This window comes from Scomber scombrus, chromosome 19, assembly GCF_963691925.1.
Source record: "Scomber scombrus chromosome 19, fScoSco1.1, whole genome shotgun sequence".
NCBI lineage: Eukaryota > Metazoa > Chordata > Actinopteri > Scombriformes > Scombridae > Scomber > Scomber scombrus.
In genome coordinates this window covers 13,263,579-13,278,361 of record NC_084988.1, presented here as the reverse complement: position 1 = coordinate 13,278,361, position 14,783 = coordinate 13,263,579, and the positions used below count along the sequence as shown (strand labels likewise).

Below are 14,783 nucleotides of genomic sequence, written 5' to 3'. Positions count from 1 at the left end.
GATAAAGTCCAAAGCAGCTGGGGCCCCACAGATAATTAGCTGGGAAAGTAGTTGGGTGATTGACAGCAGAGGGCCCGATAGCTGCACTGCAAACTGCTACACTGTTAAACTGCAAACTCTATCGGAGAAAAAGTAAATAAATCTACAAACCTTTTTGAATAATTTCAGATGATCAATTCTAGCATTTATTCAATTATGTTCACTACCTTATTACCTATGTAGCTGCAGTATTGTACTGCTTTGCCTTTGCTTTAGATTGTGTTAGGGTGTTGCTTATTTGCTTATTAAAGCTATTTGATAAGGGTGTGCCAATAGCTATGCTAGATGATAGAAGAGTCTCAGTCCTGTTAAAGGTTTCTGGGTATATATAGTATGAAAAGATTACTTATCTCTCTATGCTCCTCAGAATAAATACACTATATTTTGTGTCAGATTTTGTGAGATTAATGATACAATAGAGTCAAACATATAGTGTAACTTTTCTTGTGAGGACAGGATCATATAAATGTGTAAATGTTTACTTTCTGCAGCAACATAACAAGGAGGTATGAAAAGTTGTGGCAGAATCTGGTCCTCTCATTCCTCTACAAAGAGCTTACTGAATTATTCAGAAAGTCCGTTTGATGAATTTGTGTAGTTCTTACCCAAATAACATTGTGATTCAACATCAAGTAAAGAGTCATATTCCAGTTGCAGTTAAGTGAAAGCAAATACTGCTGAAGCTAGGTCCATGTATCTTTTGGCCATTCGTTTAAAAAATACAAAAGATTAAGTTGAAATACAAGTTGTTTTTCTTTTTCGAGGTCAAAAAGGGATGAGCAGAAATTTTAAAAAAGGTTTGATTTTCTTTTCATATATAGAACAATAAAAACAAAATCACTGGCAAACAGAAACAAAAAATGAGGTGGTTATTTGATTTAAAACGAAAATCAAATAACCACTCATTTTTTATTTTCAATACTCCTTCCTGAAAAGAAAATCAAATGACCAAAAGATACTCGGACCAGGCTGGCACATACTGTCCATCTTTTAAAATATTTGTTCCCATGAGTAATGGCTCTGTCTCGTTCATATTTTCAATGGTATAGCCTAACTGCAAATGTTCTGCACTTTGATGTCCAAGAGTCAATCCAAGTCAAGCATTTAGGGTTTTTATATAAATACACTAGTTCAGTTTTTCTGAGTAGCATTTGTGCCCTCATAATTTCAACCTGAGTGCAATGGCTCTTTGTGATGTTCAGCTCTCCAGTGCATGCCTTCTCTGCTCCTCTGCATTTCTGTAAAAGACTAAACTGGTTTTGGATTCGGCTTTAGACGTACATATCTGCTTCTCCCATATTTGGCCACCTGATGGAGCTATTGTCTTTGCAAGCACAGCAGTAGCCTTAAGCAAAAGTGGACTTAAGCAGTGGGAAATGTATCAGCCTTCTTTCCTTTGCAAAATGTCGGTCAGTATAACATTAACTCACATACCACACAATGAAAATTATGATTAAAATTAGAGATTTTCCAAATTCAAACAGAAATCAATCATAATATCGGCAACAGAAAGTTACAGTGATTGTATTTGTAAGTTTTAACAGAATAAAAAGGAATGAGCAAATAAACACAATTATGCAGTGAATAATTGCCTATTTTTGCTTCGTATACAAACTTAAAACATGTCAGTGTCTGATATGTTCAACTGGTGCTTGTCTTTGTTTTGCATTATTAAAGATGTTATTAACTTTGACTTATAACTTGTGAACAAAAAAATGTCCTGTTAGTGTTTACATGCTGTCATCTAGTGTCAGTAATCAGATATGCTCCAATACAGAAGTATCAGATATCCTAATTAGATTTACAAACCCAGAGGTGGCTTTCAATGGTGGATTAGGTGTCTCCTTCAAAAATCCCCCCAAACGTTTTAGATTACCTGTCTCTGAAATATTTATGACCCTCAAGGCAACATTTACTGTCTTTTCATTGCAGCCTGGGCACCCAGTAATCAGTGTGTGATCCTCTCTCAACTTTGTTGAAGATTATAGTGATCAAAAGAAGTAAATACATTTAATAACTTAAGTAATATAACACAATTAACAAGTAGTATTGTGTAGTGTATGTGGTCACATATGGGTAAAGATAGCTGGTTGCTGACATCTGATGTTCTGTATATCATTTATTATTTTTGACCTAATGCATTTTTTAACGAGAACAATAATAATAATAACTCATATTCTTAAACAAGCAAACACAAAACAGTCCCATCCCAGGTCCAAAACTGCAGTTTGATTATGTATTCTGCATTTCAGTCTTCATCAGATAAAAAAGAACATTACATTTTAGAGCATTCACGCGCATGTATATTTGTAAAGGGATTAAACTGTGTCAGCGTGTTCTCTGTAATGTTGCTACGAGGAAACAATGGCGAGTTTGGAAATGTGTCTGGGGTTTACCTGACACAGGATCTTACGAGCAGCACCTCAACGCACCTCAATAGTTTACAGTCTCAGTGACGTCACCTGGGCTCACCGGAGCGAGAGCACAGCCTGTCATCCCGACACACAGCCTGCAGCTCCGTCTATCTTGCACCGGGAGAAAAGTCCGAGAAAACTGGGACTATTGCTACAACCACACATCCGGATGAGGGACCTAAAACTCTTGACTGTCGCCCTTGATGTAAATTTGACTGTCTGACAGGTTCCCACTCGTAAGTGCCCTCCTTGTTTGAAACTTTTATACTTTTTTGCGAATAGTCAGTACCAGAAACAGCTTGAGGTACTTCGTATTATCTTCACAGTAACCTTACCTTGAGATAGCCTAGACTGAGTGCAGTTTCTTCATCTGCGTATGTTAACTATAATTGTCTTTAATCACAGTTTTAATTGCAGCTGTCACACTCCTACAGCTAGTCGTTATGGTTTATTTATAGTGATTGTAGGTGTTTTTTGTGAGGTTAGTCTGTTGTCCAGAGGATGCTGATATATGTAATTTCACCTAATTATAAAGTTGTCTTGAACTGACTCTAAAAGTCGCAGTACCTCTTTTGAACTAGTATGACCACTAAAACACAGGTTTGTCCTGATAGAAAGTCATAGTTCTGCTGTACTATATTCATAGTGTCTATATGGGATTAACATGGTTACATTAGGCGAATGTACTGTAACATTTAGCCCTTTATCATTCAATTGCCTTATCTCCTCTCTCTGCCCTGAATGTTACCATCTCTGACACATTGACACTTATATCTGCATACCAAAACACCATCATGTCTGACATTTTTTAAAATGTATTTATTTAAAGATATACTTCTGGCACTGTGACCTGTGTGCCATCTCTCTTCTTCCTGTAGCTGATATCCAATGCATTTTCCGTGTGCCTTCCCTTGGTAGAGAACAGGAAACAAGAGGCAGGAAACAAGAGGCGTGTTTGTGTGTCCTGCTTTAACTCTGGCTCAGTGTCCATTCATGTCTGTGTATGTTTATGCTTCCTACTCCCTGTACTGTATGTCTCTGTGTTCTAGAGGACATGTGACACCCCCCCTCTGATTTGCATAGCCTTGAATGATCACTGACTTTTATTTGTGAGACCTGGACCTCTTGTGAAGCGTCTCGCCTCTCTCTGGATTAGGGTCAAATACTAAGAGGATTTGAGGCTGCAGAGTCAAAGTTACTCATGAGGGACTGGTCTCAGTTTTGTTCAGAGCAGTGACGCCTTTGCTTTGAGATGTGACTTTCTATGCTGAAGACCCCCTCGCTAAGTGACATACCAGATAGTTTGGAGATTTGCTCTCAAAGTAGCATGTAAATCTCAAAGCTCTTAATTCAGAGAACAGTGCTCTACTACATGATCTACTGTATCTGGAATATTTCCATTACATGAAGATGTGTAGAGCCATGTAGGCTTTTGGTGTTCATGGAGATTTGAGCTGCACATGTTGTAAACCCAGACTGAAGTAGGGAATTGTGGGAAAGCTTTGTGACTGTGAGCTATCTAACAAAAACAGTCTTTAGGATCCCCCAGCCTTGATCTCATGCTTGAAGGTTAAAGATACAGTAATCTAATCCTCCTTTCTCGTTCTGGTGCATTGAGTCAAGCTTTTTCTTTTCACCTTGGCTTTGAATGCAGGGTTGTGCTGTGTATGGTTTTCATGTTTAATAATCAAATGATCATCACTGCAAGGTTTTTGTATGGCAATGGCAACACGTAGTGTGCATGCAGTTAAGTTTCTAAAGATTCTGCACTTGTTGCAGCCAACTCTGATGAGTGTTGTAGATTCAGATTTGTGTATTTATCTCTAGTATCCTATCAGGGTAAAGGTAATTCATTGGATCTACTGCTGCTAACTAACAGTGAAGTTCAAGAGTGCCGGCAGTATCTTTTAAAATTCATCATTTGCTATTATGGAACTTTTATGTAGGTACATCATGTGTGTATTTTGTATCAACATAGTTGTATTCTTCAAATAATCCCATTTGTGTGAAAATGTGAATTCTCAGTATTCTCCTGAGGCATAGCATTGGATGAAACCTAATCTACACTGTTTTAGATTTAGCCAGACAGCACCTTTTTGTCTACTGTAATGGGTTCACCATTTGAGTCTTGTGTTACAAAACCTTTGAAAGGAGTGACAGACTGAAAATTGTAATGGGGTATTGTTCATCGGTCCACAGCAGGCTCTTGCCATATGTAGTGTAGGTGTACTGACCTGACATGACATGTGTTGATAACGAAGCAATTAAAGTCTTACTGCTGCTATTTTATTACTCCTAGCAATAACATGTAATGATTTATTTTTAGTTTATGAGGACAGAAATGATTTACTGGTCTTACAAAGAAGTTATTCAACAAAAGGAATCAAGTACTCAAAAAGGCCTTTCAAATTCTTATCTTATCTGTTACCACATCTATGTCCAAAAGAAAGACAGAATCAGATGGAGATGGCCACAGGTATAGGTTACAGTGTCCACTCTGTCCCTTCGTTGGATCCAACATAAAGGCTGAGTTGATATACTTGCTGAACATTGGGTCCCTGTTGAAGGCTGCGTCAGCAGTTTCCAGCATTTGTCTCCTCTGACATTTGACCTCAATCCCTGAAACTAATTGGATACTTAAGCATAACGTCAGCACTTTTGCTCTGAGGAATTCTCTGGTTGTAGGATTAACTGTCAAGAAGCATTAATGACAAACATGTAAAAACAAATATTTCACATTGATGATGCCTTGATATTGTCAGCATAAGATTCAGGCAGATATGACCCACTTAATTCCTCTCTGGGTCTGCCAGGGTCTAGCTGCTATTGTCAATTACACAATAAAGCCTCACAATTTTGATATATCTGAATGCATAAAGTGTGCATTTTGGAAAAATGATGTGTGATGTGTTATAGATATCCAGTTTGCAATATGTTCATGCCGGAGTTATGATCAGACAGCTTCATGCCTGTTCACACTTTTAGTCAGCTACCTATATTTGTTATTTTTTAGTTACTCAAAACTTAGATTTCATCTTCTATACATTTCAGTGTGTCTTATATTCAGATGTAAATGATGAACTATATAATTCCATAGCATGCAACCCAGAGTAATCAACATAATATAATAAAATCAACATTTCACAAATTTCTGACCTGCTTAAGTAGCTATGACTCTTCTTTGTTTATCTTGATTTGGGTGTAAAAAGAAAATGAAAACATTTCCCTGTGTGTGTGTGTGTGTGTGTGTGTGTGTGTGTGTGTGTGTGTGTGTGTGTGTGTGTGTGTGTGTGTGTGTGTGTGTGTGTGTGTGTGTGTGTGTGTGTGTGTGTGTGTGTGTGTGCATGCATGCACAGCCTAGGAAGTAATTGTTACAACTGTATTTCTGTCCAACATTTAACTTAGTCCATTGGCCTTTGATAATCAAATGTAGGTTCAGATGCTTTCACTTGGACACTGCAGTCCAAACTGACTGACAGGCCTGAGATGCTCAAATGTATCTGGACAGTTTATGTCAGGTCACGTAGGGTAGTGTTGTCCTCACTAGGTATTGCATGAATCTCTCCGGAGACAACTTCAGTCATGCTCCAGTGGAGAATCCTCTCTCAGAAGATCAGTAAGAGCAATAACAGGTTAATATAAAACAAATGCGGCAGCAGCAAGTGGGTCATGTCCCAATCACACCATGCAAACAGCTGAGAAATGCCACAGTAGATCAGTTTAACAATAAACTCCTACCTATCTTTGTTTTTGTGGGATTCCAATCAAGGTTCAGTCATAGCTTCTCTGATATTAGTCTCCATTTCAGTCAAAAGATCATATTTACACAATATTACAGTGTTAGCCACATGTTACTGTGGCTTTTCACTGTACTGTAGGCTTAAGAGAAGACATGGACTTTCTGAAAGGACACAGGAGAACACTTTGCCTTGCAAAAAGGTTCAAGTGCTTGTAGCCAGGTGAAACCTAGAAATAACTTACTGAAGATTTGTATTCATTCAGTCTTTCTATGTTAAAATTAAATTATTTGTTAGGTATTCAGCTGTAAAAAAAGATGAAAGAAAAAAGTAAATATTTATTGTGTAGCTATACAGGCTTTGTCGAGCAGGCCATGGTAGCAATTTAGGAGCAAATTCAGTTTGTACTTCAGGAAAAATGCAAAACTGTGTACAGTACTTTGCATACCTATTTTAACTATGTACTTTACTTTATTCCTTTTGCATCTCTCCTGTTTCTCCCAGTTGTGTTGTTGTGCTGACTGGGGCTAAGCCATGGAGGATGGGAAGCCAGTATGGGCGCCCCACCCTGCTGATGGGTTCCAGCTGGGCATGATCGTTGACATAGGATCTGACACGCTCACCATAGAGCCACTGAACCAGAAGGGCAAGGTGGGTCAAACCCTACCACTCACACACACACACACACACACACACACACACACACACACACACACACACACACACACACACACACACACACACACACACACATACACATGCACACTCATACACTCACTTTCCATTTACAGGCAAAGTGAGTCAAACTGGGAAAATTGTTGATGGGCTGATGGTGATATTTTCATTTCATGTGCATCGCAAGTCGATTGGAGAATTACATTCACTGAGTGGGTCAAATATATTGGTTGTTGTTTACCACAGACTCTAGTACATACATTTATGAATTAATTTACAGTTTCATGAAGACACAGTCCTTACATTTTTTTAAATAATGTTGTCTGTATAAACTGCGATTCAAGGTTAGAAATGCATTAACACAACAATGCGTAAAATGTGAGGAACATGAGAAACCACTTGTACAGAGGCATGAATAAATAAAAAGAATAGCAGCAGGTGCTCTGTTAGTGTTGCCTAGAGGGAGAGCTGCTCATTAGGAGGTAGGGCCACCTGTTACACCTGAGCCGTCATGTGTCCCCAGCAAGCAGGCCTCTGATGTTTACACCCGACATGCAGCAGTTGCTTTTGAATTTGTTTTGTTTCAGGTGTTCTCGCCACAGCTATTTTATGTAACTTTCACACAGCAGGCTGGTTATAGAAGGAATAGCACAGATGTGTCTAATATCATTAATAATAGTTCTGTTCTATGTAGTCGAGCCAGTAAACAATTATAGTGAGCCAACGTACACAAAATCAGGGCACTGTCACTGAACCAGCTAAATGGAATGCAGTCATTATTATTATTATTATTATTAGTTACAGTTACATATGAGTAAAAATATCCACTATATGTGCAGTCAGTCTTTGACTAACTATGAATTAATTGCATGACAAAAATATCTATTCCTTCCTAAGACTGGAGCAGATTTGAATGAGCTAAAACTAAAGCTCACTTGGGATATTTGTGAACTTGGAATAATCATCAGTTTTAGCCTTATTACAATGCATAAACTCTGCCCCATTTAGCAAGGGAATGAAAGGCCTATTGAGTATCTTTTTTTCTGGAGTGTTGAGCTCATTAGTGCCTAAGCCTGGCTGTGTCTTCTTTGTCAATTTTATCGGTTAGACATTTTTCACATGGTTGCTATTGTGGCCAATTTTAGCCCAGTTACTGTAGCAAGTATACAAAGCAGATTCTGTTTATGCTAACAGCCTGTTTGTGGTAATAAACCATGCATCATAGCACAGACTGGGCCACACTCACACACACAAGTAGTGGTATTGATATAAGAAGTGTGTAATGAACATGTAAAGGAAGTTTATTATATTGATCTATGGGTAATAATAAGGAGGTCATTGTTCTCCTTCTCCACAGCATCAGTGAATTCCCTGGTCCTGTTAAATTGTTGTGGTTGGAGTTTGGTTGGTTTTAATAATACAATGACTTCATGGGTTCCCACAAGACCAGCACAGAGCCCTGCCACCATCTCTTCTGTACCACACACGCACTCACTTACTCACTCAGGTGTTCAGATCTAGTTGCGCTCCCACCAAATTATTCATTATCCTGCCATGTCTCCCCTTGTTTCTCTCACAGCCGGCTTGTTCCATTGAGTTTATTTCCATTAACTCAGACTCTTAAACAATAGAGTGAGAATATCAGTAACTAATTTAGCCTGGGAACATGTAGCGCCAAACATCATTACTGTGATCTTTAAGCATGATAAATGATTCATGTTTATGCATGCTTGCTTAGCTCTTTCTGATTTAATATGTCTGCTTATCAACATTTGTTTTGTGTCATAAGCTTTTCAAAGAACAAGACAATTAATAATCTCATACATAATGTTGACACGGATAAGTAGAGACAGTGTCACTTGTAGTAAGTCTGTCCATCCTGGAAGCCATTTTAATGTTTTAGTAAGAACAACTATATATGTTTCAGACCTTTTTTGCCCCGATGAGCCAAGTGTTCCCTGCAGAGGATGATGTCAACAAACATGTCGATGACAACTGTAAGTTACAGTAACACTCAATTATTAGGTCCATTTTCACAATCAACAATAGTTTTTTCCCCCCTTGAAATAATTGTAAATATTTGGTTCATTTGTTTTTTCTCTGTTTTCAGGTTCCCTTATGTACTTGAATGAAGCCACTCTTCTCAACAATGTCAGAGTGCGGTACAATAAAGACCACATCTATGTATGTTTTCTTCTCCTGTTATACTTTTCTACATTAGCACCACCAGTATAATGTATCATAAGTAGATTTTTGTTGGAGGACAGAAGGTGAGAGGATCCCTATCCTTGTTCCCCTGAGGGAAAAGTACCAGGTGGTAAAGAGGGAAGGGAAGCTAACAAGGGGTCACACACTCAGACTGGCAAACCTAATCCTGATCCCAGCTATTCACTTAGGAAATAAAGGACAGCTGGTAGATGGGAAAAGCAAGACAGGGAAACAACTTAAGGCGTATCTCACCAGCCTTCAGTGGGCTCTTTTTCACCTCTGTTGTCTCTCATTATTTAATAATTGAAATGTTTTTTTGTGCTATTTTTGCTATTGTATATATTAACTTTCTCTAAATACAGTGATACTAATCCTACCTATATTTATGTCTTTACAGACTTATGTGGCCAACATCTTAATAGCTGTGAATCCTTACTGTGACATACCCAAACTATATGGCCCTGATGCCATCAAGTCATATCGGGGGAAGTCACTGGGTACACTGCCACCTCATGTCTATGCAATAGGTGAGAGCTCACACCACTCCAGCTCCACTTTGTAAGCCTGCTTGTGAAAGTAATTAAACAACAGAATAGAAATATTACTTTGTTTGTTTGTTTTTTTTAAATTAACATGTCATTTTCAGTGTCACTTAAATTTGCATGTGTGGAACTTTTATATATAAATGAACATCCGTTACAATCAAGCCCTTGACAAATGAGTTCACACAATGCTGATGAAGCCTGATAAATATGTCTGCTAACTTGTGCTGGGATAAAATAATATAATTGTGTGGCTCTTACAGGCTTTCCAAATGTTGTCGGACCAAATGGATCAGATTCTGATAGTGATAGTCTTGTCACAAAGGATATGTGACACTCAAAACAGTGTATTCACCGTTTTACAGCTCCAAATGATTCACTGTATATAAATATGGACAACACTACTCCACTTCTTGCCGTTAAGCAAAAGTGAAACCTAAATATCTCCTCCTGTTGTGGCTTCAGTTTGGGGGGAGCTGTGATGACGTCCATATTTATGCACAGTCAATGGCTGCAACAATAATGATGGAGTAGGCTATGGCGGAACGCATGACATAAGAACATGTTTTTTTATTCATTTACTCCAGCTCTAACTTAACATCTATACCATGGACATGCAATTATCTAATTAAATAGTTTAGTAATAAACTGAATTTGAATTGAGCCCTGATTCTTCTCTGTTGAGGCTGTTATTTGCACAGAAATTTATCTGTAATGTGTTTTTTTGTCCATTTTAGCTGACAAAGCCTACAGGGACATGAAGGTTCTAAAAATGAGCCAGTCAATCATAGTTTCTGGTGAATCTGGTGCTGGAAAAACTGAAAACACCAAGTTTGTTCTCAGGTATGAGCCTACATGACATGATGCTTGTCTTTTCTTCTCTTCACCCTCACCTTGTGCTCTCTTCATTCATCTTATGTGAAAAAAACTTCCTCTACCTTTCCAAATTGAGAAATGTCAACGCCGTACCTTGACTTCACATTTAGAAATACTGATAATATCTCACAAAACAAGATGAAGAGTAGTAGAATATAATACAAGATTAAACTAGATGAAACTGCATCAAAAAGACCGTTGGCATTAGCCTTACAAAAGTAGTATCCTGTTTGTGTTTTTTTAACCACCCATCACAGCACTGTTTGTGGAGGGCCATGCCAAACAATACAGAAACCAGAAGAAAACCTTTCAGAATATGCACTTCATTATTTTTACCTTTACAGATGCATGTCTGAGAGCCATTGCTGCTTTGGAATAAAACAGAACTGTAGTAATCATTAAACTTTGTTTCAGTGTGATTGACTTTTGTCTTTTTGTCGTAACACTTTTTATATTCTTGTGACTTGCTATACACTGTTCTCATCCTAATTTCATTTCCATCCTGCAGATATCTGACCACAACATATGGAAGTGGTCAAGATATTGACGAGAGAATTGTTGAAGGTATTCCATTAACAAACTAATAACTCATCAGTACTATATGTATTGTACGGGGGCAGTGTGATGTTAACTGTGTTTTTCTTTTATTCAAACTTAAGCAAATCCCCTTCTTGAGGCCTTTGGAAATGCAAAGACAGTCCGGAATAATAACAGTAGTCGCTTTGGAAAGTTTGTGGAAATCCACTTCAATGAGAAGGTAACAGATGACCACTGATTATGTTATAGGCCAGTCTGTTCTTGTTGATTTGCGGTATACTGTGTATGGACCATGAATTTTAAAATCTGCTTTTAAAACCTGATTCTTCTTCTGTATTACCAGAATGCAGTTGTGGGCGGGTTTGTCTCCCATTACTTGTTAGAGAAATCAAGAATTTGCATGCAAAGCAACGATGAGAGGAACTACCACATCTTCTACAGGCTGTGTGCTGGGGCATCTGAGGACATCAAGAAGAAACTGCACCTGGACTCTCCAGACAGCTTCAGGGTCAGTGAGCGTAGCCATACTACAGGGTCTGCAACGTCAATATTACCCAGAAAAGGAACACATATGATACTGTCACCCAAGACCAGCTGAGATAAGATCTAATTTTAATTGTGTCAATAATTTTGTCTAATTAGATGTTGCAAATATACAGATTTGTGCAGTATTAGTTATTTGGAGTAGACATGGGTTGGCAGTTCTATGCAAGCCCACTAGATGTCACATTTGTGTATTTTTAGTGATATTTTAACACACAAAAAAACACAAAACCCAAATCCTCTCAATTGGAATCAAAAATTGCCTCAGTAACAAAATATTTTAAAATTGAATTATGCCCCCTGTGAATGCAGTTATCAACACAGTGGGTGCATCATCAGATCAGAGACCACAAAGGTGTTTATCCCAGCAGTTATTTTCTTCTGCATGCTCTGCAAAACAATACTTAATAGAACAACAAGCAACTCAAGCTGTTTCCTTAGGTGTTTATCATAGTGTCATAATATCAGGTCCCATAGGTGACACCCACATCAAGAGAGGCAATTACTTCATGTGATTCACCAGTAGTCAGCAATTATAAAAGAGAACAGAGTAAATCTTTCAGATGATGAAAATCAATACAAAAATCCCACAGTGAATGAAATGTGTATACATTACATTACATTATTTCTGACAGATTTTGCTCAAATGTTTTAAGCTGTTTCTTCTTTGTTGCAGTATCTGAATCGAGGTTGCACCAGATATTTTGCTAGTAAGGACTCAGATAAACAAATCATGCAGAACCGCAAGAGTCCTGAGGTAATGTTGTCCTGTTGTAGTGTAAAAACTAATCTGATACATTATTATTGTTATTATATAAGTGTTTTATGTTAAGAAAACACAAGCAGTTTGTATCCTTACCTGTGGAATAAATTATTAAGACTGATATAGAGTATTGTTTTTCTAAAAATGATGAGTAAGAGCTTGATTAAAAGCAAATCCCAGACCTAATTTAAGTAAAAGGTGCAGGTGAAGGGTGTAATTATATGCAAGAGCTGGTCAATAGGAATATATTATGCTAAGAAATTAATCTGCGTATTTGATGAATTATGTACAACAGGAAAAAGAACCAGTGCCTTGTTGAGTTTAGCCTCCAAGCCTGCAGGAAACGTGCAATTAATATCAAGAAACAATTAGAAGGACAAGTGTGACATGTTGGTCTCTCAGGGACTAATTATGAATGTTTAAATCACATCTTGTTTTCTGTGATAGAATAAAATCATTTTTTATGCTAATCAAATTTCTGGAAGAAATCAGGTTAAGTTGTGATAAACAAAGAAGCTTTCAGGTCACTATCAATGGATTTACTTGTAATGAGTTTCATTTAGCCTCATACATCAGTAGCAATGCATTGAATGAAATGTTTTTTTACCTTAAAGGGAAATTATAACCTCTGCTGTTTGTATATACACACCTAATTATGTTTTAGCATTAAAAGGTTGTAATCACATTGACAGATTAAAATATCATATATAATATATAGTTTACAAGTCCTTACTATTGATTTTTCCAAATATGTCATCTACATTTTCCTCCAAATATTAGACCATCAGTGAGGATTGAAATTATTTTCCATGCCCTTTTTTTTTCTTGCTTTTTATTAGTTTTGAATGTGTAATGGTCTTTATTTAACATGCATAGTAATTTCTTACAAAATCTACACAGTGACTAGTACTTTTATTAATGGAAGCCATGAAAGCTGTGTGGTTGTAAGTAAATGTGTGCCATAATTATGATGCTAATTAAGTCATTGTGCCTATCTGTCCTGCCACTCGCCTGTGTAATATAGGAAAATAAGGTGATGTTTATTTTTTTATCAGGGCTTTGTGCTACCTGTTCTTTATGCTGTACTTTTCCAAAAGTAAACACAGAGACTCTGGTTCTCTGGCTCTCGCTCATGCTGTTCTTTGTAGTGAAAACAGGAAATAAGAGTGATTGTTTCCACTTTGTCTGCATGTGTCTGACAGGTTTGAGTGGGATTGGTGCTGGGTGGTGCTGAAATAGTAAAATGCAAAGGCAGCTTGCTTATTCAGCATCGTTCAGTCATACACTGCAGGACTGTACAATTATAGTACAATATTTTTTTCATAGTTCACAATCAATATATGTCAGAGATCAAAATTTATGTAAGAGTGTAATCAGGAGTAAAAATGTAGGCATAATTGTGCAGCCCTTAATTATCACTGTATAATTAATCTACGATCTTGACTGTTCAGTGACATTTCACACTGCATGCCTGTTCTTTCTACCTTCATCATTTCAGAAATATTGCAAAACACTACAATGTCTTTTTTTTAATGCACAAGTACTTGTCAAGACATTTGGAGACAAGGCTACTGTAGTAGAAAAGTCTTAGTTCATCGCATTGTGTGTTTGCTGTGTGCTGCTGGTGGAGGATAATTTAACAAATTAGTAAAATATTTTTGGTTTATCGAATGTGCAAAGTGCACGTTAAACATGTGGCTCTTGTTAAGTGTGGGCTGTTGGACTCAATTTAGATCCAGATTTACTCTAGATTTTAAGACAATTAGATTACATTTCTCACATACGGAACTTAGATCGCTATTCATAAATTGCATCTTATTTGAGTAAATCATGATCGGAATTGAATTCTCACACATCACCTGTTTCTCTCTGTAATGTCTGTTTAGTTTCTCACTCACTTGTGTGTTTTACAGCATGTAAAGGTCGGTGCACTGAAGGACCCTCTTCTTGATGACCAGGGTGACTTTAACAGGATGTGTGTCGCCATGAAGAAGATTGGGCTGGATGACACTGAGAAGCTGGACCTGTTTCGGGTGGTTGCTGGAGTTCTGCACCTTGGCAACATCGACTTTGAGGAAACTGGAAGCACCTCAGGTAGGACAGATGGTGTAACTAAAGATGTTTACAAGAGTTTGGGGATCATTTGTGATCACTTCAATGTCATTTTCCCTGTATTTTCTGTCTTTCTTCGACAGTGGTTGTGACTTTTCGTGTAAACCACCAAGAGCCAACTTTTTTGCTGCCATAAATAAGAAACTAAAACTAAACTAAAACTAAAATTCCCCATATTTCATGAAGGAAGCAGTCAGCTGAAACAAACTTAACACTTAGTTTTTTCAATAAATATGAGCTCACACATTTTGTGTGTTAGATAGATGTAGATCTGTGTAGATCTACATCCTTGGATATCGCCACAGTTAAGTCTCAAGTGGTGATAATTAAGACCTCT

At 37.5% G+C, this 14,783-nt stretch overlaps 1 protein-coding gene across 1 annotated transcript in view; it reads left to right on the top strand.

The window, feature by feature from the left end:
* The first annotated feature begins 2,557 nt into the window (after positions 1–2,557).
* myo6b (myosin VIb) overlaps positions 2,558–14,783 on the top strand; it is a 35,514-nt gene continuing 23,288 nt past the window's right edge. The window contains exons 1-11 of the mRNA XM_062439965.1: positions 2,558–2,689; positions 6,695–6,841; positions 8,793–8,862; positions 8,976–9,049; positions 9,471–9,600; positions 10,353–10,458; positions 11,000–11,055; positions 11,151–11,248; positions 11,372–11,536; positions 12,248–12,328; positions 14,248–14,428. Of these exons, the coding sequence (XP_062295949.1) occupies positions 6,725–6,841; positions 8,793–8,862; positions 8,976–9,049; positions 9,471–9,600; positions 10,353–10,458; positions 11,000–11,055; positions 11,151–11,248; positions 11,372–11,536; positions 12,248–12,328; positions 14,248–14,428 (1,078 nt within the window). The 5' untranslated portion in view covers positions 2,558–2,689; positions 6,695–6,724. The remainder of the gene's footprint in view (positions 2,690–6,694; positions 6,842–8,792; positions 8,863–8,975; positions 9,050–9,470; positions 9,601–10,352; positions 10,459–10,999; positions 11,056–11,150; positions 11,249–11,371; positions 11,537–12,247; positions 12,329–14,247; positions 14,429–14,783) is intronic.